General features: G+C 40.3%; 2 protein-coding genes across 2 annotated transcripts; both read right to left on the reverse strand.

Moving 5' to 3' along the window:
• Window positions 1–1,075: 1,075 nt before the first annotated feature.
• LOC120560293 (leucyl/cystinyl aminopeptidase) lies at window positions 1,076–16,283 on the reverse strand. Its single transcript, XM_039802610.1, has 22 exons — window positions 15,826–16,283; window positions 13,482–13,570; window positions 12,477–12,679; window positions 10,479–10,590; window positions 10,072–10,329; window positions 9,700–9,890; window positions 9,319–9,457; window positions 8,447–8,581; window positions 8,198–8,318; window positions 7,930–8,081; window positions 7,727–7,840; window positions 7,510–7,641; window positions 7,193–7,327; window positions 6,705–6,865; window positions 6,533–6,621; window positions 6,253–6,436; window positions 5,939–6,095; window positions 5,601–5,785; window positions 5,231–5,392; window positions 4,171–4,311; window positions 3,981–4,062; window positions 1,076–3,690 (listed from the first exon to the last, which is right to left on the reverse strand). Exons 1-22 carry the CDS (start codon window positions 15,851–15,853, stop codon window positions 3,559–3,561), a joined length of 3,102 nt encoding a protein of 1,033 aa, XP_039658544.1. The 5' UTR covers window positions 15,854–16,283; the 3' UTR covers window positions 1,076–3,558.
• A 778-nt stretch (window positions 16,284–17,061) lies between these two features.
• Window positions 17,062–24,714, reverse strand: erap2 (endoplasmic reticulum aminopeptidase 2). The gene is made up of 21 exons (XM_039802611.1): window positions 24,635–24,714; window positions 23,579–23,946; window positions 23,296–23,482; window positions 23,037–23,206; window positions 22,776–22,914; window positions 22,558–22,692; window positions 22,331–22,451; window positions 22,078–22,232; window positions 21,883–21,996; window positions 21,649–21,780; window positions 21,150–21,281; window positions 20,511–20,579; window positions 20,254–20,429; window positions 19,988–20,067; window positions 19,696–19,879; window positions 19,404–19,560; window positions 19,123–19,307; window positions 18,812–18,973; window positions 18,455–18,595; window positions 17,927–18,008; window positions 17,062–17,350 (listed from the first exon to the last, which is right to left on the reverse strand). Exons 2-21 carry the CDS (start codon window positions 23,746–23,748, stop codon window positions 17,204–17,206), a joined length of 2,838 nt encoding a protein of 945 aa, XP_039658545.1. The 5' UTR covers window positions 23,749–23,946; window positions 24,635–24,714; the 3' UTR covers window positions 17,062–17,203.
• Between the last annotated feature and the right edge of the window lie 2,486 nt (window positions 24,715–27,200).

A 27,200-nucleotide genomic window follows, 5' to 3' on the forward strand; every position in this document is an offset into this window, starting at 1 on the left:
GGGAAAGACCAAGAAAAAAAGTCAATTTATGGTCACTATTAAGGATAAAGTAAATGAAACTATACTGCTGTAATGGCTACAAACACACAAAGACAATCTAATGGGCCCTCTGATGTCTGTCAGGTCTACATTAATCATACTGAGTTAGGAATTTTTTATTTCAATACAAAGCCCTCAATTGTATTTAAATCTTGTGCACTTCAGTTAATTGGTCAAGAAAGAAAGTATGAGGGTAAAAATGCTGGTACTATATGTCTTCCAGCTGTATGGCATTCTGCCAAAACAAGTCTTCAAGGAGCAAAACAGATTTTCTAAAACACACACAAAATACACACATGGAAAGAACACACTTTGTCACACTGAACGGGATTTAAAAGCAGACATACCTGCAGTAGTTTAACATAAAACATCCCTTTTATAAGTAGACTGAAGGATTTTTCTTTTACAGACTTGACATAAAATAACGGTTTCAACTATGGCTTTAAGTCCTTTTAAAAGATAATTCCCACAGCCACAACACACACAAAGTAAATTACATCCACAATTTAAGTAGTACAACATGAGAGCCAGTATGCAAGTTTCGAAAAGAGCCAAAACCTCTGGTGGTTCAACGGAGAAGCATCATGTAAAAGGCATTTCACATGACCCAGCTTCACTGTGTTTAGGAAGTAGTTGTCATTGAGACATCTTGCAGCTTGACATTCACAATAGATTTTTCAAAAGCAACGATCAACGTAAAAATTAATTTCGGTTCTCAAAATGTGACAAAGCTTGGTAAAACTGGATGAGGAGGAACAGCCATCAAGTCATTCCTCAGATTTTAAATTTTGGATTGAAGCCTTTGATTCATGCTTTTTGTTTTGCTGTAGAGGTGATTTGGTGGTAAGTCGATGACCCAGCTTAAGGTTTCATAGTCTCTCGTCAGCGTTCTCTTAAGAACCACCTTGCATTTTGCCCTCATCATTGCTCCAAGCATAGCCACACATGGTTAATTGCATCATCTTTTGGATTGTGTTGTAAAAACAAAAGTATAACAATAATATTTGTATTTCAGTTGAAAAAAACAATTCCAAAATCTTCTGAAAACAACTTTTATTTATAGTTTATTCACATGAAGAGCAACACAGTTTCAAAAGCATCCGCAACATTTCATCCCAGTGCAAAAACAAAGACAATCTGATTGGGTACATGTGGTACTCTACTACAATCCTCTCATCAGACCGGCCACATTGCCGATTCACCAACTTTGACTGAACCTTGTACCTAAATGACATCAGCAACTCTTGTCTCTTAAAGCTTATCGCAACTGACTTCAAATAAAACAGTTGTTTTATAAATAAAAAATGATGAGAGAGTCCCAGAGCCTCAATAAAGCTGATTTATTCATCCGATTGCTGCCAGCTGGAAAAAAAAAAAGTGTCACTCTTTCAGAATAAAAATGGTATAGCCAGGACATAAAAGTATAAGATGTGTATTTTAAAGGCATATTCTTAATTCTTAATGCATTATCTGTTAAGCAATGTCTGTTAAGCTATGATGGACTGGATGGAATAAGTGAATGGCAATACTGTTGATAACCTCTAGACGGATCTAAACTGCAATGCGATTCTTCAAAGTAAAGTCTGACAGACTTATTACTACTTTGGTTTGGAATGCACAACTCTCTGTACTGTGATGTTTTATACTGCTAACCTCCACACATGGTGATGATGTAGACAGCCATGCCTTCGATACACATGGTGTCTTTCAGTGTTTTTCCACCTGCCATCTCACTAAGAGGGCCTATGCTAGCCTTCCCTCTGTCTGGTCCACTCTTGGATCCCACTCATCCTGGCAGCCACTTTGACCAACTAGTAGGAGTCGCCGGTGCAGCAACAAACACATAACCTTTTCAAAATGTTTTCCACCTGTGTGCAGTGAGGAGGTAACACTACTGTTGCCTTTGTGACAAGACATTTTGGGGAAGGTTTTTACATAAATGAAGATGTTAGATTGAGTTATTTTCTTTGAACAACACTAACTCTACTATATTGACTCAGTCATCCTGAACATCATGACGGTGATGGAGTGGATAAGTAAGCAGTACCACTTTATATAAAGCTCAAGATGAGTGTACAACTGTATTTAAATAAAATCTTGGAACAAAAGGTGGGAAAACATGTTTAGACACTCATTAAATAGCTAGGCTACTCTTCATTCTCAGGAGCAACACGACCGTTAACATCGGAGTAACTTTAAACCTTCTGTATTTTTATTAGGCTGATGAATAGCTTACTGGACAGATTAGTCATGCCCAATTTAAATGTTATTCTATACACTTTGTATCTTCAATACGCACATTAGCCCTTAAAACAAACAAATCAAGAAATACAGTCAAAGTATTTGATCAAGACTCAATTCTATGCATACATTTTCTCTTTACACTCTATTTACACACACACAACACAAAGCAAATCCTAAAATGTCTAGATGTTTAAAAGAGAACATCCAAAATCGTAGGGGAAAACGCTGTAGGGTTGAGCATATTTACATAATAACAATTACAAGTTTAAAAGCACACCGTGTGAAAGAATGGATCTGTACAGTGACTGTACTGCAGGCAAAAAGCTATTAAAATAAAACGAACTAGCTAAACTAGGCATATGACTGGAAGAGAAAAAAAGAAAAAAACATTTGGCTCCAGTGTGCTCTCACCTAAGACACATTGGTTGTTGATTTAAACCTGCACTGTTGTGCGGTACGCCATCTACTGTACACAGTGGGAAGGTTTTTTAGTACATTCAATTGATGCCAACACAAGTTTGGTATTTGAAGCAATCAATTAATCAATCAATCAACCAACCAACCAACCAACCAACCAATCAATCTTCTAGCCAAACCATGATTAATATAGAAAATGCTTCCGGTTGCACGAGTAACTAGTCCAGATGGGCAGGCAGCAATTTCGTAACACGGCGATACAAGGTCAGTTTAATGCTAAGAATAATTCCTCTCTAAAGTACCGGTAATTTCAACTTCTTATCGCTGAGAAATCCCTGACAGCTGCATCGACATATATCCAACGACTTGAGAGAAAGTCCAGGACCGACAGTGCATACAGTACATACGCAGTAATGTTGACATTCTTCATACTTCCTCTTTTTCCAAGTGGCCATTACACAGCTTATACAGTTAAGAGCCTGAGAGCAGGCTGAACACAAGGAGTGTGGGTGAAGCATGATTGTCTGCTCAGGCATGAGGTTTAGATGAGAGTTGCAGGGGAGAAGTTTGGTCGACAGCATAAAGTGTGAGGAGTGTGTGTTTGCATCTGACAACTTCCTGTCAGACACAACACAATCAGAGCAACCCTGAGCTAGCAAACACAACTCACAGGATCAATCTCAGAAAATCTAACATCTTGTCCACCCAGTTAGAGCAAAACCTCTGGCCTTGATTAGTGCTCTGACCTGGATAAAGGGAGTTAAGAGACAGTCCTACAATAGTGCAAACACTGCTGTTGTCTTGACGACACGCCCCTGTTGCCTGTCAGTGGGGCAGAGGCTGGATGGAGCGCCTCTATTAGAGCCATTTTTGGAGCGTGGGCAGGTTTTTGTCCATCCAGCGCTGGTTCAGCCTGATGTTTTCCAAAGCTTCCTGCACACTCCTCATCTGAGAGCCACGCTCCTTCAGACTGGAGAAGAAACCCTGAACCTGCACAACACACACACACACACACACACACACACACACACACACACACACACACACACACACACACACACACACACACACACACACACACACACACACACACACACACACACACACACACACACACACACACACACACACACACACACACACACACATTAGCCTGACCACTTGGCATAACACACTAAAAGCAATCTGAAAACAGTTAATATCTTGCTAAAAACAGATTCACAGAACCTCAAATACGCTGCAGCATGAATATATTCTGTAAACAAACATTAAAAACATACTTGATCAAGATGCGCCTGTGTGGAGAACTGAGAGGTGGCAGAATTGATGATTGTCTGGATGGCATAGGAGCCTAAAGGGAACCTACAGACAAAAACACAGATGTTGTTTCATCTTTTCATTTGTATGTAAAAATAATCTGAAAATGTACTCTCAGTGATAACTTGTGTGAAGCTGACCGGGACCACTTACTTCTCTATGAGGCGGTCCCAGTTCTCTTGTATGAAATCCCAGGCAAACAAGTAGCCGGCGAAGCCGTTACACACAGTGCTGATGACCAAAGGCAACTCTTGTGTCTGGATGATATCCCCCCTCAGACCTGCCTTTAGAATCCTAGATAGACCATAATAAGTGTTCAAATGTTCAGTGCACAAATGAGAATAGATGTGTCAAGCCCTTTAATCACAAACGTGTTTCAGAATGATGACCTTAAAAGAACAATAAAATGAAAGACTCACAAACCAACGACAAGAAAAAGAAAAAACTTTTTCATCACATCTCAAATATTGGCGATTTAGTGAAAGAAATTCTCAACAGTAATCACAGTAACCAAATTTCAACTAAATACTTAACAGGGGGGAAATGAAGGGTAACAGGGCAGATTTTATTCATACAATATAGTAATATCATGATGAGGATGGCACCAAAGAATATGAAATCTTAATACAAATATCAAATATTGGAGTAGGAGGAGACTTCTCAATTATGGTGACATTTGGGGGATCTTTATGAGTTAACATGGACCACATCAGGAGCCATAATGTATTTTTACATAATGCCACATTTTGGTGCTATTCAAGTAGTCACTGAAAAACAGGTGCAACACTGATCTGCTACTTGACTCAAACAGTCAGGGTCAAGAGGAGGTATTGGGTTTTGGTTCAGGTGTTTTACTGAATACAGCTTCTGGCTCGAGTTGAGTCCATGTTTGGTTAGAGTAACAGTAGTAAGTGTAATTTATCAAGAAATTGCTCTCAGGGTGGGTTGGTAGCATTTAGCCTCTGAGTGGACTTGTATTGACCTAAAAGTGAAATGCTTTGAACATTTCAAACACTGCTGTTACACAAGGTATGTTCCAATAAAAAAAAAAAAAAAAAAAATCTCACTTTGAACGAGTGCATTGGATGCTTCTCTCTTTAAGCATTACAAATTAAATTGACTTGATCAGTTTAATGTATGCTGAATATATCATCAATGTAAAAGGAAATATGTGAATGCTTGATCCTGGTCAGAAGCAAACACAAACACTTACCATACTATATGCCGTGCGTCCTGAGTGGATGCTAGGCCCCGTAGCATTTTCCGCTTCTCTGCATCATAGGTGACAGTGTGGTACATGTGGAGCAAAGTCACCCAATCTTCATTTGATTGAGCAGCCACAGTGAATACAACTTGCTGCAGATCTCCTGGGATCCTTAAGAAAATATAAAGATGCAAACCTATTTTAAGTTAAAAGTGCACCAAAATTCTGTTTACTGAATGTCACATTCCCCTGCCCCTTCTAAAGATAGTTTCTATCTAAAAAAAGATGTTCGGGCTACTCCTCCCAACCTGCTGTCGCTGTCAATTTGACCCAGAAAAGAAATTGAAAAATAAAATGTGTGCTACACCACTGTACGTACCGTGAGGTCCCATTGGACTGGTCATACTGTTTGAACAGGGCTTTGGCTTGCTGAATGCAGTTTTCTTGATTCAGGCTACAGGCTGACCCCAGCAAGGCAGAGCGCAGCTCCTGTTTAGACACACTCTCCTCCTCTCCCCACGTTTGTTTGTCCATCAGAGAACCAAACCGATCCAAAATATAATACTGTCATATGTAAAAAAAAAAAAAAAAAAGAGAAAAAGAAAAGAAGAATTTTTTGTTAATGTGGCTTAGTACATCTTTATTCCCAAAATGTATTGTGACCTTCTTCTACCTTCTTGTGTGTGTGTGTGTGTGTGTGTGTGTGTGTCTCCGCACCTTCATACGGGATACAAGACTGTCCTCTTGTCTTTTGTCGAGGAGTCGGTAGATTACATTGAGCTGTAACAAGGCCTCCGTCACAGGAGAACTCTCAGTTTCATTTGACATGTAGGTTAACAGGTTGAGTACTTGGTAGAAGGACACACGTCCCAGTCTGTTAAAAACACAGAACAGTGAGGGAGAAGAAAGAAAGGTGGAGAATGAAAGCTTTTTAAAAGTCAAATACAGAAATTGGAAAACGCTCCTATGCTTCCGTTTCTCCTGTCACTGAATGCAACTCAAAGAACAACTATTTATGTTGTCCGCTATACCTGGAGAGAGCAAAGATGTTGTGTATGAGCGAGGCACGGTCCTCCTGTGTAAGAACATGGACATTGCTGGACAAAGCATCTTTAAGAGCAGCCCAGCCCTCGTCTCCGTAGTGGACGATGTAGAAGCCTGTGTTTTTGTAGTTCAACTTCAGCCACTTTACACTTTCTGGTAGCTCCAGAGTCCCTAAAAAAAAAAGAAAAACACAAACATGCACCATTTGACATGTGAAGTACTCCAGACTCTTGACATGATGTTACAGGTTAATACTTGGTGTTTTACCTGACTTGGTCTTCAGATTAAACATCTGTATGCAATCATGGCCCAAACTACAGTTGTCAGTTACGTACGTCACTGGAATATTCCACAAGCTAAAGAGAGTGCAAAATACAGTTAGCTGTTGGGTCTTGGTGCGTTTCTATGATCTGTGTGCGTGTGCGGTAATGTAACCCACCTGGAAGAATATGTGGCTTTGTCAGACGTGAGCAAGAAGTGCTCCTGTGTGAGGGTCACCTGACCTCCCTTGCGGCTTACAGTTACCAATGGGAAGCCTTTCTGTGACGTCCATGAGCGCATCATCTCTGACACATTGTGATGCTGCGCCGAGACAGAGACCTGAGGACAGGAAGACAAATCCTTTGACAAATCCGGTCTGTGCAGTCCAGTTCGGGTAAAAATTACAATTTAAACCCTAACGGAATATTAACAGAGGCAAAAAAGAATGATGTTGAGAATACAGCTCGTGATCAGCCATTATGTGATGACAGTACAACTAGCCAAACGTAGTTGATGTCAGGAAGAGGAGTATATTTTAGCCACATGGCTGGCTGACAGATTACAGAAGGAAGTTAAAAGTAACCAAAGTGATTAACTACTCAATGTGTGCTGTCCATAGCACCAAAAGAGAGAGAGAGAGAGAGAGAGAGACACACACACACACACCTGTGTAAGGCTGTTCCAGAGGTCTTCAGTGTCCGTGTTTAATCCACTGAACTGTTTCAGGTATTGAATGATACCCTTTCTGAACTGTTGTTCCCCTGGCAGCCAGGCATTCAACATCATGAGAATGGATGCGCCCTGGAAGACAAGAGGCACAAAGCATCTGTGATCACACCCAAAGCACTAACTAAAACTATAAACGAGTTTGAGGTCCAGTAGAGACATTTTTCCCTGAGATAAAACAGCTGGATATGGAAGTTCAGTGACTTAATGAATATTTAATCTGTTTATCTACAGATATATAATTTGGAAAAGTGTACCTTCTCATAGGAGACAGAGTCAAACATCTCTTCCACCTGTTCCGGATTATTAACCTCCGTCGACACAGCGTGGGAGGAGTTTAGTGCATCTTTGTCCAAGGCTCTGAAGCGTACTGCTAGGAACAAATTACCCTGGAAAAAAAACATAGAATTTACTGCGAAGGCACAAAGTAAAGCACAGAGCTTCAAAATATGTGAGGCAGATGTTTGAACTTACAATGTCCAGCTGGGGAAAGACTTTCTGCAGCGACATGTACTGCATGTAAGTGGCAAAGCCTTCGTTGAGCCACAGGTCATTCCACCAGCTCATTGTTACCAAGTTTCCAAACCACTGTAACACAACATCAGAGATATTAGGACCTGATGTAGCATATTCACTGCATCTGCTACTTTCACACACACGCAGGCAAACACATCTACCTGATGAGCGAGCTCATGCGCTATGACGGAGGCAACTAATTGTTTTTCCAGAGGAGAGGACTGGTTGCCCACCAGCAGGGTGGTCTCCCTGAAAGTGATGAGTCCCCAGTTCTCCATGGCTCCTGCCAGGAAGTCTGGGATGGCTACCAAGTCTGACAAAAGAAAAAGGCAGCATATTGGGGTGTGTAAAGAAAGATCAAGGAGGAAGAGGAGAAAATAGCATGTTGGTACACCTTGTGTGAAACATGTAGTACCTGTGTGTACTCACCTAGTTTTTTGAGTGGGTAGTTAATTTCAAAGAAGTTATTGTAGAACTCCAGCAGCTTTGATGCGGTGTACAGAGCATAGTCAGTGTGCTCCTTCTTCTCTGGCACGGAGTACACAGACACCTATATGTACACATCAAGAGACAGTTCATCAGCAAAAGCACAACCTCACTGAATACTAAATGAAAAAAAATACAAAATGTACAGCCTGCACTGAAAGCAAAAAGGACTCATAGTTGTGTCAGACCTACCAGAGTTTCAGAGACATTTTTGCTGATAGGGGTGAAGTCAGCGACGATGAATGCCACCAGGTAGGTGCTCATGTTAACACTGGTCTTTTCAAACTCATCTTGCATGAGGCCATTGGAAAGCTGTGTGCTTTTAGCCTGAAACACAAAGCATAGGGACAAGATTATTACCAACTAATAAATACAGCACTGCAGACTCCCCATTTTTGCCAGGGAACATGCCAAATTCTATTTTATTTTGGTATATACTGCCAGCCAGAAACCACTGGCATCACATTGAGCCTAGGACTGGGCGATATGGAGAAAATCAGATATCACGATATTCTTGACCAAATACCTTGATATCGATATTGCGGCAATATTCTAGGGTTGACAATTGGTGCTTTAACAAAATATCTTCACACTTAGATTTTAGATAAATAATCATCAGTAATGTGAACATAATGTCTAAGTGGGGAAAAGGCAAATAATAGAACAGCTACAACAGTCTGGTAAGTTCAGAAAAGTACATCTCTTTACTGTAATGCAGCCTTTAAAACCAGAAAAAGACACCACTTATGTCATATCACGATATTACGATATCCAAAATCTAAGACAATATCTAGTCTCATATCACAATATGGGTATAATATCGATATATTGCCCAGCCCTAATTGAGCCTGTCAATACCAAACATTTGTGCTAACCAAATGACGCTGAAGACAGACACTGATAGAACCTGTTTCTAGCTTAGTAGATAAAAAAATTATTCAAATTATCAGTTGATGTCCATTTACATTTTCCTTCTGTTCAGAAAGAATATTTAGTTTGTGCTAAAGCCATTTAGAACACTATATGAGGTGTTTCAACACTTGTTACCATTAATGTTACAATACCTGAGGCATGTTGGAAAGAGTCATGTAGTTTGGTTTCCTGCTGATTTTAATCAGAAAGGTCGCTTTGAAGGCTGGTTCATCAAAGCAAGGAAAGGCTTTCCTAGCTGATAGTGGCTCAAATTGGGTTGCAGCTAAGACCCTGGTGACAAGAGAAAGATGAGCATGATCATGCAAATTAGATTACTGCTGTAAAACTCATTTTTTATTGTTATATTTACAGCACTGCTTTGTTAGTGTCTGGTCAAGAGTTGAGCCAAAGGTCACACGATTAGCTGTGAAGACACACAAGCCTCTCCATACAGGCTTTTTCTAGGTCTTAACTCTGCAGCACATCTCACAGCTGTTGCAAAGTACTTACACAGCCAGTTAAGTAAAGTGTACCTTTTCTTTCCATCTTTATGAATGTATGAGCTGTTGTAGAAACCGTCATAGGTGTGTGAGAGGCTGGCAGAGTAATCCAGGGTCAAAACACAGTACTGGCCTGCCTTCATCTCCTCAGAAAACTGAACAGCTATCTGCTGTCTGGGTTGGTACTCCAGGACAGTCACATCTCTGGTCTCCTGATCACCCAGCTGGAAGACAGGAAGTATGAGTTAACAACTAGCAGACAACATAATATAAAGCAAAACGTTTGGATCAAATATGTTTTCAGGCACAAATTAAATCCTTACATAAAGTTCTGTACAACTAAATCATCTAAACTCTGTAATTACACATGGTCATTCGCACACAAAAGAAATCTTCCAATCCCACCTTGAAGGTAGCTTTGGTGATGTTGAGATGAGCACTGTGTAGGACAATGATCTTGGTGTTGTGAAGCACAGACATGGTGATGACAGTGCGGCCGGTGAAAGTCATGTTGTTGAGGTCTGGGCTGAGGGTGAGGTCATAGCTAAGAGGACGTACGCTGCGAGGCAGCCGGAACTGTGCCCATGGAAACAGTTTGCCATTTGTGGACAGAGGGTAAACTGGCTCAAAGGGAGTGGTCTTGTTGGTTTTTCGACAACCCGCCTGCAAAAGGAAGGAGGGTTGGGGTCAGCCAGAGAAATGGGTATGCCAGAGAATCTCAAAAGAGAAATAATCTGACAAAGATATCAACATAATGTGTTGAAAGAGTCAGGTTTAGCTACCTAAACAGAACTAGTGAATATTTTTCTTACCTTGGTAAATGTGCATCCAGGTAAGAAGTACAGCACCATGGTCATGGAGGCCACTATCACCAGGAATAACACACATACAACGGTGGTACGGGCTGAGGGTCGTGAACAAGACCTGAGACCAAAAAGAGTTTAACTAGGGATGCACCAAATATTCAGCCACCGAAAATTTTCGGCCGAAAATGGCCCAAAAGGGCATTTTCGGTTTTCGGCCGAAATACCTTTATCACCGAAACAATACGGCCGAAAATGTTGTGATGACGCAAACAGAAAACGCGACCTGCACTTGTGTCAGTACCCGATCAGATCCACCTGCAAAGCGTCTCCTAAGCAAAGAGGTTGAGACGGACCACGGAGTAAAAACAATGAAAAGTACGCTCTCTTAGAGTCTGTCAGCACACGTTTCACTGAGATCTGTTCGGATCCTCTGCACTTCCATCGCGACTGTACTTGATCCGCGTTATAAAGACCATTACTTGGATGCGGAAATAAAGCACGCGACGAAAAAGCGAAAATGATCCAGGCCGCCATGGATGTGGAGAACCCGCGTGGAGACGAACGCGCCTTCAGCGCCAGGAGATCAGAGCGCAGAAAAAGACTTGTCTCGCTGCACCAGATGAGGGGCATGCACCCTCGTTGTCTGATATGTTCAGTGAAATCCTGCAAGAAAGTGCCTCAATTAATAATAATAATAATAACAATAGGTAAGCTATTTTGTTCTTAGGCTACTGTATACTGTATGTGACTATCAGATTGTAGCCATATTTCTGCTAGATATTTTTTTAATTAAACTTTAATATTAATTTATACAATTGCAATGCCTTGATTTTAGTAAAGTTAGTACACAGTCATAGCCATAAATGCAATGGTACTAATAATTGGCTTAATTTCTTTCGGTGTTTCGGTTTCGGTTTTCGGTCTTGGTTTCCTCTTTTTTCGGTTTTCGGCCAAGAATTTTCATTTCGGTGCATCACTAAGTTTAACATTACTTACTTTGATTCATTTACAGATTCAGGGTGACAAGGAGCAGCAGTGTTTATGAAAAAGCTGTAGATGGTGGTGCTGTGGGGGAAAGACGCTATGAAAATAAAGCTTCAACTTGGTAATCTATTGCTGAGCAGACTAAAACCCTTTTCCATGCACATTTTTCCACGCATCCAGTGTGTAACCGGCCTAAGGTCGGTCAGCCATTGTTTACAAAAAAAAGAAAAGAAAAGCCTGATCATTTCAGAATGGTCCTACAAACAACCTGTTATTGATCAACCCTTTGCCTTGATTGTTATGTCTGGCAATGTTGCAGGTTTCATGTGTGAGACAGGCTTGATGTTTGAACGCACCTTATGATATTCATTCTGTGCACTCAATTTTGAGTGAGGCAGGGCTGCATAATTATATCCAAGAATTATTTTGTCTAATATTGTGATTGCATTCAATGGTTACTTTTGTTGTTTCGGGAATACCACTGAAAGGTTCCCTGAACAGTTCCAGATGTTTTGGTCTTTACACATTTATATTGGATTTGGTGATGGCTGGTTGAGTGATTACAATTATATTTCATGTTATATTAAAGTGCACTAACTCAAATTTTTGGCATTTTACTTAACATAGATTTGATTCTTTACGCTGCAAGTGTTTCTTCCTGAAACTTGCTACACATTTATTACTTCCATCTATTACTAGCTGAATATGGCTTACTTATTTTAAAATGTGCTTCCTAAAAATAACAAGTTATTCAGTATTTATTTCACATGGAAGTTTTAGAAACTTTAAGTATTACAACACATCCACCTGAATTCAACATTTGTATATCACCCATAGGCTGTTTTACAGTCAATAATATCACCACACTCAAACACTAACCACAGAAGCTTTGCATATGATAATACATGATTACTTATGCAGCAATGCTTTGAGAAAAAAATCCCACAAGGCATACCTTGTTTTTTTTGTTTATGTACATACTGTACAGCATCCCAAATTGTAACCTATGCAGTGCATTACCTGGGTGGAGCCTGTCTGGTGTAGGGGAAAGAGCTGGATCTGTGAGCAGAGCTACGGTTCATGAAGGACATGCCCAGCAGACGGGCTGAAGACTCGCAGTCCTCATCATCCTCGTCCATGTCATTCTCTCCCAGGCCTCGTACAAGCAACCGTGAGCTACGAGGCTCATACACCACCTCATCTGGGTCAAGAGCAGGAAACGTCTGCAGAGAGCGTGTACAGCGTTTCCCATATAATGTTAATAACTGGATTGCCTTCCCGGGTAAATTAATTAGCACAGGGTACGATGTGTGGAGGTGGTGAGGAGAGTGAGAGCACAGACAGGAATAATGGAAAATAATAAAGGACAGAGAAGGGTCTGACAACAAAAAGGGGACAACAAATGGGACAGAATCATAATGAATGGAGAGCAATCAATTTTTGTTAGGATTGTGGTTGACGCAGAAATAAACACCTTTTTAGGAGAGGGTTTGTTGGGTGTCACACAGTGAGGGAGGACAGAGGAAGTGGAAACTACAAACTTAAAGTCTATAATACTTTGTTTATGAGGCTTTATGATACAGTACTGTATGTCTGTACTGACAAAATCAAAAAGAGGAAAAAGGGTCATTGTGTAGTTCTAAAGACAAGGATAGCGCATCATCATCGTCAAGCTTAAAGGACGTTCCTTTTTTGCTAGAAGTAATTCTCACATTTTTGACTAGATAGATAGATAGATAGTTAGTTGCAGCTGACAGATCTAAAATAATCTACAGACCATTGAAAGATGATCTGAACTGAAAGCGTGCAAATGAGCACCATTGGCTACCCAAAAGTGTGGGTGTGAATGAACTGGTCCTTATTTATATTGCCCTGATCAATCACATTCATTCTCATTTACAGATGAAAACATGCAGAGTGGTGCAAATATGCATTCTGAAATATGCAAATTAATGAGCCAGGCTGGTACTTAAAATAAAGGCATGCATAGTATGCATGGCATAAGATAACATGACATGAGCATACCGGAAATGCAGCGGAGTCTTTGGCCAAATCCACAACATCAGGCTCTTCTTCAAACATGCTGTTCTCAATCATGTTCCTCGGGAGGTTGGCTACACACAGAAATAGAGAAGTCAGATAGAGGATTCTTAAAAACAGAAGTGAGAGAGAACACAATCTAAATGATTATATACACTGACATAAATTACTTTATACACTGATGTCAATATATGTGCTGTGACTGTTTTCTACAGAAGAGTTGTGGCAACTAGCCATTTTCAACACAAAGGCTTGTTATTGTTACCTAGTGTGCAGGCAACATGAAGCCTGGTTTAACAAAGCTGAGTTTCTTCAGTTTCCTGTTAGTAAACCTCCTACAGCATTTCCTGGTACTTTGACCTACATGTGAGGCTGCTACTATTCCGTACTGGTATATTATGAAATCTGTATTCCCTTCAACGTTCATTCATTCAACTGAAAAACATAAATAAATACAATAAATACTCATCATCTGGCCCTGTCACATATGCTACTACTTCAGTTTACAAATGCTTTCATTTCCACAAAATAACCTGCATCTTCAGCATCATGACAAGAGTTATGCCTTGTCTTACAAAATGCATGTGATTTTCTGGCAGCCAGTTTCTCCCCTCAATAAATCTAAGTAATTCTTGAAACAATCAGAGGCATGTTCAACTTCCTAATTTAATAATAACAAAAGTAGTAAAATGCTAAGCAATGCAAGTCTCCCGTTTTGCCTCACGTTCCATTCATTTTTTTTAGAGGCTTAAGACAATACATTTTCAGTCTCAGTTGGTGATAGATTTAAGTGGAAAGCACAGAGAGACAGTCAACGCTTCCTGAATACATAGTACCGTTCATACAGAAACAATGGCACCAATCAAAGATGTGCTTTAGCTCCTATAAAGAATGACACAAGTCCAAACATGCATGAGGTGAATTTAGTTTCATGGCTGTCCTGTACAGTGTTTCTTATAAGACTGTATGGGCTGTCACCATGTCCCTGTCCAGACCACATTGCTGTGGTATGTATGTCTATTAATAGGCTAAGAGCTAAGTACTGGGTAATGTGCAGAGGAGGATTTGATTTAAAAAAAAAAAAAAAAAAAAAAGGACATATACAAAAAAATGATTGTCATATCTACTTCTAATTGTTGTGATATTATGGTGAAATTTATTTCATATAAGGATGTTGTGCTTAGATATTGATTAAATGGTTATCATCCACACTACAATTAGAAAATACACCAGGCAAATCTGCACAACCAACAACTCCTGTACTTTCTTCAAGCTTGTTCAAACTATGTAAATACAGCTGCAGGGCATGTTCACCAGCTGACTGCACTATTCCTGTTTACTCAAAACATTTTATCAACCATATAGAAGAGTTACAGAAATATAGTTAAATATATGTGTCTGACTTTGACAAGTGTGTCCACTAATTCAGCCCAGGTAAAAACAGACAACAGACACACTAAATAGATGCAGAGTACTGAGCCACAATACCGCTATTGGTTGGTTGGTCATTCATATCATATGGGAAGGAAGCATCTACTTCTGTTTTGCTATTATTATCTGATCAAAATCTGATTGTGAAATGTGACTTTGGGCTTTTACTAACAAATCACTAAGTCACAAAAAAACAAGCAGGAAGAAAAAAAAAAAACCAGGAAGTCTAACTGCTGTGATTTAATGATTGCTTCTTCCAGGTTTAAGGGTAGGAGAACATAATAGTGTGTGCACTGGGCTTTTTGTTTGTTTTAATAAAGCCATGGACAACATAGGGCCATAAAGCAGCTGGCTGCTGGTGGCCTGAGCTGAGTATGACTTATCAGCTCTCCACACCAAGGCAAAACATAGCCATTATCAAACCAACAGGCTTAAACTGGACAAACAGCGCTGCTGTGTTTTAACAGACAACTTGAGTCTTAACAGCGGAATACTATGTTTCGGTCAAGACAGACTTTGTTTAAGCTGTTAGAAATGTTACACGAATGAACAAAAAGGTACAGAAGCAGCCCATCCTGCGTTGTGTGTGTATGTGCGGTGAAATGTTATCATGCCGCTGCAGGACCGTCAACAGACAGACACTGCGATTAAGTTTGCTTCTGAGAATCCCTCAACTGTAAAAGGGAGAAGAAGAAAAAAAAAATAATAATAAAAAGAGTCACTCAGAAAACATAAAGGTTTGGCTTGTCAAAAGTCAAACCCACCCCTCTCAACATCCTAGGGTGACATTCATTTCACTCAGTGAGCTTTCTGCTAATGTCCTGTGTTAGTTATTAGCTGGCCTGCTGCTGTTAGCTTGCTGTTAATCTATTATCAATCTATTATCTTGCTTCCTTACCTGCAACGTTACTGTCAAACGGATCCATGGTAGGGTATCTCAAACAGCTCCTCGCGTCCAAAACAAGGGAACAGGTTTACAGCAGCTCGACAGACGTGCTGTTGCTCTAGCTGGCCACACAGCAGGCTATCAGAGGCTTACAATAAATAGCAGCCTATCCTCACTGCTCTAACGTGAGCTACGTAGCTAGCTACTAGCTAGCTTGGAACTAGCCAACTTCTGACAATTGTAACTGACTGAAAGACATTTAGCTTACGCTAGCTGATATCCATAACTTTATCGACCATAGCTGTATAGTAGACTAAAACGTGAAGTCGGCGGGATCGTCTAAAAAAAATCTAACCTAACACAAAGATATGTAAACAAATCTTATTCTAACACGCTCGGTAAACAAACGAACGAGCAAATTACACTTCCCTTCCTGCCCCAGTCCTGCTCCGAGCAGTTGTTGACAACCTCCCATCAAATGATAATGCTGACATCTTATTGGATGTTACTACCGGGAGCGCGGCCAGGCCCCACGACACGCTTTCACGCACACCAACAAACACACATGAATATTTATTTTTTTACCTCACTTGGACATTGTATTTTTATAGTCACGACATGGATTTTAATTAATCTCAAGCATTATCCTTACCTATTAACAGGTCTTAGTTTAACCCTAAAACCGAGGCTGAACCCTCCAATAATAGTTGAATAGTTAAATGACGAAAACCACCAAACACTGTTTTTACTATACTTGTGAGGACATGTTTTACATCCATTCCCTGCTGGCTAGCCCTAACCTTAACTCTAAACGTCACATGTCTTGTCTAACCTCAATCCTAACCTTTTTTTTTTACCATAACAAAGTCTAAATCCTAAATAAAATACTTTAATACAATGAATACCAAGCACACACATAGTGTACACATACACAATGGACTTAACACAATGATATGTTTCGGTTAATGCAAAGGTGCATTTTATTACTTTTACTGTATTGTCTATTTGGTAAAGAATCCATTTGCACAGCATTTAATTGCTCTCTCAATATCCCCCCACACACACACACACACACACACACACGCGCACACACACACACACACACACACACACACACACACACACAAAAACACACACACACACACACACACACACACACACACACAGCTCCTCACACTCACTACTACTTCTCAGCTGCCAGTTCTACCAATTACATTTTCTTATAACTTATAATAAATAAGTCCCCTGGAAAGTTACAAAACACTCTTTAATATACAAAACACTTCAGTGATAATAAGCACATTACAATTAGCAAATAAAAACACAAATTCAAAATTTCAAATATTTCCTCGTGGCATCTGTCAACCACCACCTCTCTTTCTGCTGTCTTTCACTTCATTTGCTTGTTCAGCCAACTTCTCAGATTCTCTAGGTTTCTCTCAAACCAGCGAACATTTTTCTGCACGTTGTCCAGGGCAACCTGAGTAGCTCTCAGCTGAGATGCCTGCTCTTTGATGGACTCAAAGAACAACTGCACCTGAGAATCAAACACACATATATTAACAAAAACACAAAGATGCCTACAATTGAAAATTAGACCAATTTCAGCTAAAGGACCTACCGCAGGTCCTTCATTCCAGCAGCAGTCAGACTCTTTAATACAACATTATAATGTAGCACTGCTAGCTGATTCTGCTACATGAGCCATCACTGGACAATATTCTGCATTATCCATATTTATTTATTTATTACTCTGTGTCACCTCCTACTGCAATATGTCATATGTCAAGGAATTTCCCCAGTGTGGGATTAATAAAGTCTATTTTATGTTATCTTATCTTGAAGTCACCATTATGTTTGCAACAAGACAGGCACACATTTGCTGATGCTTGTGGTTTTATATATATCGCACTATTTTACAACTGAAGACAATTAGAATTCTGTAGAGTAGTATAAAATGCAAGGGCAAAACAGGTTGGGTTTTGGTTAGGTTTTGGTTTTAACATCACTGTCACTATCTTGCTCATATTGCCAATGCCAGCCAATGCTAATAGGATTTTGAAATATTGGTTCTCTCTAAATTGCCTAGTTCAAGATATAAGAGCGTATTTACTTCAGTGAGTTCCTCTGGAGATGAAAACTGGCCTGTGGTGCCAATGATGATGTTTCTAATACAAAATGAGCCCAACTGGAACCTACAGAGCAGAAAGACAACAGAGAGGACACTCATAGATTAATATAATTTCCTACATATACACACACTGTGATTTAGGGCGGTCATAGTCTCGCATTGCCAAACCTATCTCCTTAGCGCTGTGGGGCGGGCATAGTTGTGGAATCAACTACCCATTGTGTTGCTTATGGTAAAATCATGTCCTTATTATATCAGAAACCTGTCACTTGTTATTAAACAGCATGGAAGCCACTAAAAAGGCAGGTCTTAATGTTGTACACAAAGGTTTTGCATCCAACTCAGAACACCAGCTTAATGAGTAAAAGGCACTTTTTACTGAGTGTATATACTGGGTAAGATATTATTTTTATGCTTTAAAAATTATGGAAAAAGATAGAATTTCCACATCATTCATTACTTAACTGACTCATATTGTCATTCACAATGCATCCATTATGTTGTACTAACTTTTGAACTAGTGTGTCCCAGTTCTTTTTGACAAAGTTCCAGGCAAGGTGATGTCCTTGCGGGTTTCTGGCCACCATCAGAATGAGAGTGGACAGGTCCTGGGATCGAATCACCTTACCTTCAAGACCCAACTCCAGCAGTCTGCAATGCAAAAACACAATATAACCTACTCTATTAGTGCCACATTATCTGTCATCACTTGAAGAGCCTTCATTGAAAGTTGTTAAGCATATCTGTAACATAGCACAGAATAAATATTGGATATCTGTTGGCTCCAGTTCTTTGATACAATACCCAATGTTTGCCACATGGTGGCGGCATTAACTGTGTGAAATATGTATTAGTGAGGAAATGTACCTGTGTAGTTTGTTTGTGTCTCTGCTGCGCGTCAAGGCAAACAGGATTTTGCTTTTTTCTGCTGCAGAGAGGGAGATGTTGTATGTATGTAAGAGTGAAGCCCAGCCGTGGTCATCCTGAGCTCCAACTGCAAACACTGTCTCTGCCACGTCAGTTGGCAAGCTAGAAGCAGAGACATGCACATCAGAGACATAATAAAATATAAAATGATACGGTCCAGCACAGCAAAGGGAATAGCTGCTGTTTATGTGAATCATAACAGCGGTTGTTGACTGATAATGTGTGTTAAAATATAATTTAGACGGACATACTTGAGTGTACCGTTGGACTGAAGCCAGTCTTTGAAGCTCTGATGTGCCTTTTCCAGACAGGGAGGGTCATCCAGGTAGCAAGCAAGTGACAGGACCTCTGACCTCAGTCGTCGCTCAGACACAGAGCCCCTGTCGCTCCATGTCTGCTCGTCAATGACCGCACGGAAAAATCGCAGGATGTACATCTGCACACAGAGAAACAGCATCTCATTAACTTAAACTGCATTTCGTATTGACATTGGCATAAATATCAATCTAAATGTGTACTCTTGTCTTCTTACCCCCAGGCTGCTTGTTACATCAAACTCATTCCTTTTCTCAATCATCCGGTAGAAGGCCTCTAGATAGCCCAGTCCTTTGAGGAGAGGCACATTGTGTGTCTCCAATTGCAGGTAACCAATCAGGTCTAAGCCTTGATTGAGCGGCAGATGACCTGCCCTTTGGAGACATACAAGAATATTTAAAAGGTTAGGTGTTATTTAAGGTGGGACAATTAAAGCCGTTTTGTTTATGTCACTGTCTGTCTTGTTGTCTCACACAAACCCACAAACACATACACACACAGATGCTTACGTGACCAATTGAAAGGCGTTGTGTATCAAGTGAGTCCTGTCTTTGTAGCTCAGAGCAGTGTGGTTTTCCCTCAGTAGTTTTGCCATCTCGTCCCAACCACCGTCCTCGTAATGAACCACATAATAGCCTGTCATGTCAGTGTTTACTTTCACCCAGCTGACTTCCTCTCCTATATGTATACTGTCTAAATGAGACATAAACAGCAAAAGAGAGGATAGAAAACAATATAATGGCATAGCAAAAGTGAAGATATGCATGAATTATATTTAGCATATTCTCTCTTCCCGGTTACCTGTGTGTGTGGTCATCAGGTGTCTGTGGATGGTGTTGGAAGCATCTGTCTTGTATGTCAGAGGGATATGCCACAGGAAACTAGACAAGAAAAGAGAGTATCATTTTAAAATGTAAAACCTCAAATTTAAACCTGAGTGATGTCAGATTAAAGGTATAAATGGGCGTGTCGCTGCAAGGGCAAAAACACAGAGTGGAAGAGCAACGTACAGTGTTATTAGAAGAGTAAACGAAATAGTAAAAAAAACTGTACAGGTGCATCCTCACCCCTGTTGCAATGTGGACCAGAGAGTGTCAGAAGGCAGCACTGTCCTCAGAAATCGGTCCTGTCTAAGCAGCAGACGAGGCCCCTTCCTAGTTACAGTTACCAGAGGAATACCTTTCTGCAGAGTCCAAGTGTTCATCATGGCTGTCAGGTCCAAGTGTTCCCCTGCAAACAGGTACTGTAGGAGACAATATGTGATTAATACAACCACGTCCCAAGGTTGTGTGATAGAGGTCAGTGAGTTTATAGTTTAACTCACTGCATTCTTGGAGGCCTGGCTTCTGCTGTAACAATGTTTTCCTGAGATGAAGTCCTCCTCGGAGCATGTCTGGAAAACAACAACAAAATTCACATGTACATTACGGCTTACCATTGTACTGTATATCATGATGTTTAAAAAATTGATGTCTTCCTACCTTCAAGGCAGCTGTTTAATTAAATTCCAATTAAATTCTGTACAATATAGTACAATTAACTATGAGAGACTTGATGGGTACTCCATCACAATGGACACCATGTCTGCTTTAATTTTTGTCAATGTTTTGTTATCCATGCATAGCACAGTGTATTCTTTTAAAATCAATTACAATTTAATTTCTGGAAAAAGATGACATAACTTTGATGGCTATAAAACAGACATACTGTTCATTTTGATTAATTACTTACTTTATGCAACTTTCAAGTATCAGCAAAATTGATTTATGCACCACAACGAAATGAATGGGAAACAATGACTGTCTGGAAGGAGGGAAAACAATTCAAAAATCTAAAACACTACAGCTCCAATATGAAATTTTTAGCAAACTATACCAGATTGTACCAAAAAAAGATGTATTAATTGATTTACAAAAATATATCAAAGGACTACATAGTAAAATAATGTAATTTGTGTTTGTACATTGGCTAGGCTGTCCCACAGGTCCTGGTTGTGTGCATTTCTGTAGCTGTATTTGCGGAGATATCGTACTATCCCCCGCTGAAACACATCATCTGTCAGAAAGTGTCGCAGCATGTGCAGGACACATGCTCCCTGGTGGGAAAGAGAAAAAAGCTTTATTTAATTAATGAGCTATGACAGGTTATGCTGTTGGCTTCAAAGAAGTTTGAATGTTAGTCATAAATGTGAAAAAGATTAGATTTTCTGTCACGTTATCATAATAAAGAGATTGATAGTTATGCAGTCACAAGTGTGTGTTTAGAGGCTAATCAGAAGTGAGTTACAGAAATATGTTTTGTTATATATATAAATATATTTGTTGTGACTATATTTTATTTATCCCTGATTTTGTAGTTAATACATTTCCACAGATAATATACTCATAATGAATTGCCATTATGAGTTGAGTAACCCATTTTGTGACTGAAGGTGCAACACATGTATGAGACTGAAAGCATACTTTGTCATAGGAGACTGTGTCAAACATCTGTTTGATCTGAGTGGGGTTCTCTGCTGGGCTGGATATTGGCCGGGAAGAGTTCAACGAATCATGACCAACTGCTGAAAAACAAGTGTGCAGAAGATATTCCTCCTGCAAGAATGTGCAAAGAACAGGATCATCAGTACTAGGCTTAATATGAATTTACCACTATTAATCAATTAAGTTGATTCTCAGAGTAAACAAAGCACGTACCACTTTGAGGTCAGGGTAGGTGGCCTCGACTGAAATGTACTCCATGTATCTGGCAAATCCTTCATTCAGCCAGATATCGTTCCACCACTCCATGGTCACCAAGTTACCAAACCACTGCAAGCAAGATATGTAATGATTTGACTATTCAAGCCAAACAAACACTTAATCCTGTATGTCATTAAAGTACACTCTCACCTGATGGGCGAGCTCATGGCCGATCACCATAGTGACCCAGAGTTTATCAGAAATGGAGGATGTGAGGGGATCAAAGAGAAGGCTGGTCTCTCTGTAGGTGGTCAGACCCCAGTTCTCCATTGCACCAGACTGGAAGTCTGGGATGGCTATCAGATCTGAGAGAGGGAAAACACAGGTCAGGGTACAGAGAGTGGCAGGGTAAAGACGGGAAATGACAATGTGTGAAAAGTAGTTACAGGAAAACTGGGGGTACCTTGTTTGGGTAGAGGATAGCGAATGTTGAAATAGTCCTCATAAAAGTCTAGCATTTTGACAGCAACCTCCAGGGCGTAGCTGGTTTGCAGCCATTTCTCAGGGGCGGCATAGATGGACACCTACAGACACAAACCAGTGCAATAAACAAAAACAAAAATGTGTCCCTGAGAAAGAAATATTGGTGGCAAGAAATAAAGAGATTTAAATATCACCAGGGGAACACACCTGCACCCCAGAAGAGGTTGTTGCAGAGATAGATTTAAAGTCACAGATGACAAAAGCTACGAGGTATGTGCTCATCTTTACACTTGCATCAAACTGGTCTTCAAGCAGGCCATCGTTTATTTCAACTGTCTTGATCTGAAATACAGAAAGAATTTATTGCAGCCATTTTTCACACACATTTGAACATGTGTGATAACTAGCATGCATGCAACACTCACTACAGGCATATTGGAAAGGGAAATGTACTCTGGACTCCTCCTGATCCGTATGGAGAAGTTGGCCTTGAAGCTCGGCTCATCAAAACAAGGGAATGCCATCCGAGCACTCGTGGGCTCAAAGTGAGTTGAAGCTAAGGTTCTGAAAAGAGACATCAGTGGATACTTTTTGTATTGAATAGACAGTAGACTACTGAACTGTAGTTGAAACCCCCAGTAAGATCTTTTACTAAGCTTGCTGTGAAACAATGTATCTGGTCTTACCTGGTCTCTCCGGTGCTGGTTCTGTAGTTGCTCCTATAGAAGCCATAGAAACCGTCGGCAAGTTCTGCCCCAAACTCAATATACAGAAAGTACTTTTGCCCACTGCTGAGCACCCTGGGAGAGAAAATGCCAATCTGCTCATGGGAAGGGTTATGAAGAACTGGAAGAACCTAGAACAGGAATAGACGGAAAGAAGTTGGGTCTATTGTAGGTAACATTGACAAATAAACTGTAATAATAACTGCTCTGCATTTCCTACCTGGCCAGACAGATGAGCAAGGTTCTGGTCCACTATGGTGGCCTTGGAGATCTGCAGACCCTTGCTGTGTAATACAACCCAGTTTGTATTGTTCTGGACATCAATCTGGATCTGTACTGAGCCAGTGAAACTGAGACTTGTGAGGTTGGGGTGCAGGAGGAGGTGATAGTGAAGAGGAATGATGTACCTGAGATAAAGAAACATGTTTTAATCTATGAATCAAAAGATAGAGGTCTTGTTCATTTCTTGGATATGGCTGTTAAAAAACTAGCAAGAAGGGTACCTTGGCAGACGAAGACGGCTCCAAGGGAAGGATAGATTAGTAGTACCCAAAGAAGACTGTTCTCCTGCAGGGTGAGGAGGGCTTGACGCCTGTTGTGAACGCTGGGTGGGCTGAGACCCAGTCAAAGACATGTGGAATAGAGACAGCACTAATATCCTAACCAGGACCATTGTAGAGGAAATGTCCTTCAACCACAGATTTTTTTTTGTGTGTGTGTGACAGGCTGACAGCTAGTATTAAACTTGGTCACATCCCAAACATGAGGAGCAATGAAGGATCGCCTGATGTGAGTGTTGGGATGATTTGTCCAGATGTCACGCTATCAGAATATGGCTGAATCATAAATGTTGGGACTTTTTCTCTTAAACCTGAAAGACATAGAGAAGGATTAGAAACACACCAAATACATATATGTTAGTGAAACATGTATACCACTGTTCTTAATGTGTTCTACTAGAGTCCAATCAAAAATTTTTACCACTAAAGTCTTCCGGCATTATGGTTGTGGTTAAGGTTGCCATCTTCACTGTAAGCCCTTGGGGGCATACCTTTACTACAACTGCTAATTGTTATCCATACATACAAAAAAATTAATCTCCCACAAATGTAATCATATTTCGCAATGTAGCAATTCTGTTTCTACCTATAATAAGTGTTTATGTTTTAGGGGGACAGTTTTGAATGAATTTTGTTGATTGGTCGGTTCATTCGGGCAAACTGAGCTGCGTGTTTTAGGCCGTAAGCACAACCCAGCCTAAAGGAGACTCAAACATGTGACAAATGAACCACATGATTTTCCATGCGAACAAAACAAGATGAGGACACAGCTATAATAGAGAGGTGACAACAGCTGCAGGGTCATTACTGCAGTTCAAACCAGGCTGCATATGCAGTAGTTGTGTTGTACCATGTTGATTATGACAGATTATGTTAGTTACAACAGAAATGTAACTAATTGTGGACTATTGTTATAAAGTTACACTTAGCTAAAGTATTGTTCATCTTGTATCTGCATGTTTTAACAGAAATCAATAAGCAATTGTCAAAAACATTTACCTCGATCATTTTAGCTTCATCATCCTTCCCTCAAGTTCCTGCTGCTGAGTTTCACTTTCTCTTATTAGCTCCCGCCCACTGCTGAAAAAACTACCTTGTGTGTGTGTGTGTGTGTGTGTGTGTGTGTGTGTGTGTGTGTGTGTGTGTGTGTGTGTGTGTGTGTGTGTGTGTGTGTGTGTGTGTGTGTGTGTGTGTGTGTGTGTGTGTGTGTGTGTGTGTGTGTGTGCAGGTGTACCCTACAAGAGTATTGCCTAATGTTCTGGGTGTGTTGATATGATCAGTCTCTTACCTCAGATCTAACAGCCATATGCAGGTGTGCCTCCAGTTGTTCAAATTACTCTTTACTGACTATCTACTGTCCACATTACTGTCCTGTACTGTCCTCAGTTTTCGCCCTCTTTATGAATGCAGAGAAAGCCCACACTGTGTGTAAGAGCTCTCTCCCTCTCTGTGTGTGTGTGTGTGTGTGTGTGTGTGTGTGTGTGTGTGTGTGTGTGTGTGTGTGTGTGTGTGTGTGTGTGTGTGTGTGTGTGTGTGTGTGTGTGTGTGTATTGAGGGGGGGTGGGTTCATTGTTAGTTTAGGGTCACAACAATGTGACATGTCAATCCCCCATAATGCAATGCTCCTGGCAAAGGCAAATGACATGTCCCCATTTCACACACTCACAAATACACAAAGTGTGCACACACACACACACACACACAAACACAAATACACACACATACAAAGAGAGAGAGAGAAAGAGGCGAGGCAGTTATTACTGAAGCAACAATAACTATAAAGCAGACATGGCTGAGCCATCCAGGGGTCTATTTTATCTTCCCATCATCTATTTATGGACAGGTAAGAGCTTTCAATTTCTAACAAAATGATTATGGTAACTATTTTGAATCAACGTGCAGGAAAATTCCACATTACTATTTGATGAAAATCATACATTCCAAAATATTGACTTCTCAGAGGGACGGGACTTGTCGTTTTTTTGTTTAAAACATGGCTACCATGTTTGATTTTATTCAGTGACTGATTCAATATTATTCACAAAGCCAAAAATCACAAATTTACACTCTATACAGTACAACACCTCTATCCTTAGGTTTTTATAATATCAATAGTGGCCACTCATAGAGGAGTATTGACTCCTTCTACTGGAGTTACTACATTAAAATCACAAAGATTGATAAGGTTTTTGAGATTGCAGCACAAAAACAAACTAAATATTATTTGTTGCATGAAGGATTTAATTATAAACTGTTACACACCAATATGTAACATGTCCATGTTTGAAATTCTGTTCTTATAAGCTAACAGGTACAACTAATAGATACATTTTCAATACATGATTGCATTGTTGTGTTTGACCCAGTACATCGCCTTCTGTAAGATAGTTACAGACCAAAATCTCTCCGCATCCTTTTCATGTTGTCCTCCATCATCTTTTAGGAGGGGTAGAGGGTCATGTGCTGGCTTCTCTGGCCCCTCCAGTCCACCTGTCAGGGGAGAGGCTGGGCTGGACTCTGCTGGTCTGTGTGGTGAGTGACTTCAGGAGAGGCCACCTAGACGTCAGCTGGAGATCACCATCAGAAGGCCACATGTCCAGCTCGCCATACAGCATTGCCGTAAACAGGAAGCGTCGTGGCAACAGCGTTGTGGCGATCCTCACAGTAGCAACAGGTGACTGGCCATCGTACAGTTGCTCTGTGAGTCACAGACGACACCCAAAAGTCACCAGGAGACACCACACCCCCTCATCAGGTAGGACTGCGGCTGATCACGATTTTGGTTTCTGTCATCTCTTCTCACAAATAGAAGTTACATTTTATTTTACCTTTTGATAATTTCAGATCATAAAGACAAGATCTGCTATGAATATGAAGAGACAAAAGGTATACTTTGCAAACAATAAAAAAAAAAAATCTCCCTGTGATTCGTACAGATGTTGTTCCTTATGTTGGTCTCTGTGGTTTGATCTCCAGATGTTGCTGTGTGGACAAACACAGTAATTGTCTTGGTTATGAGGCTGCTTCTCATGAAGATTATCGTCTTCAACACTTTGATGACCACTTATATTGTGATTAAGTGGTAAGAGGATGACTATATGTGTCTTAGTTGGACTGATGCGCCTTTATTGAGAAAATAACCAGGTTTATGGTGTTGTCTAACAGTGTGAAAATGTGTTTTATCCAACATATTACCGTAGGTAATTGTTTCTTACAATGTATTTGATCTTTCAGATGGTTGGAAGATGTACCGTGTGGTCTTGAAAAGAAAACTAACCCAGAGAGGGGAACTCTATGTTGTCTGAATCTGCACAGTGAGGGTTTCTGGACTGGAAAAAGTTGAGCATAGTCGGCCCTTGAGGTTTCGGATTGGAATCTCATGAATTAAATGGGAAATTATCCACTTTCAGGATTACAGGAGTAGCAAATGCTTCCATTTTTTTGTCGCGCCCTTTTCAGCATTTTCTAATTGACATCCCAGGTGTTGCCAACTGTGGCAGTTGAAAAGAGATCATGTCTGTGAGGCCAAACCTGGTATCTGATCAAAACCTAACCTCAGACAGAT

Source organism: Perca fluviatilis, chromosome 6 (genome assembly GCF_010015445.1).
Source record: "Perca fluviatilis chromosome 6, GENO_Pfluv_1.0, whole genome shotgun sequence".
NCBI classification, from domain to species: domain Eukaryota; kingdom Metazoa; phylum Chordata; class Actinopteri; order Perciformes; family Percidae; genus Perca; species Perca fluviatilis.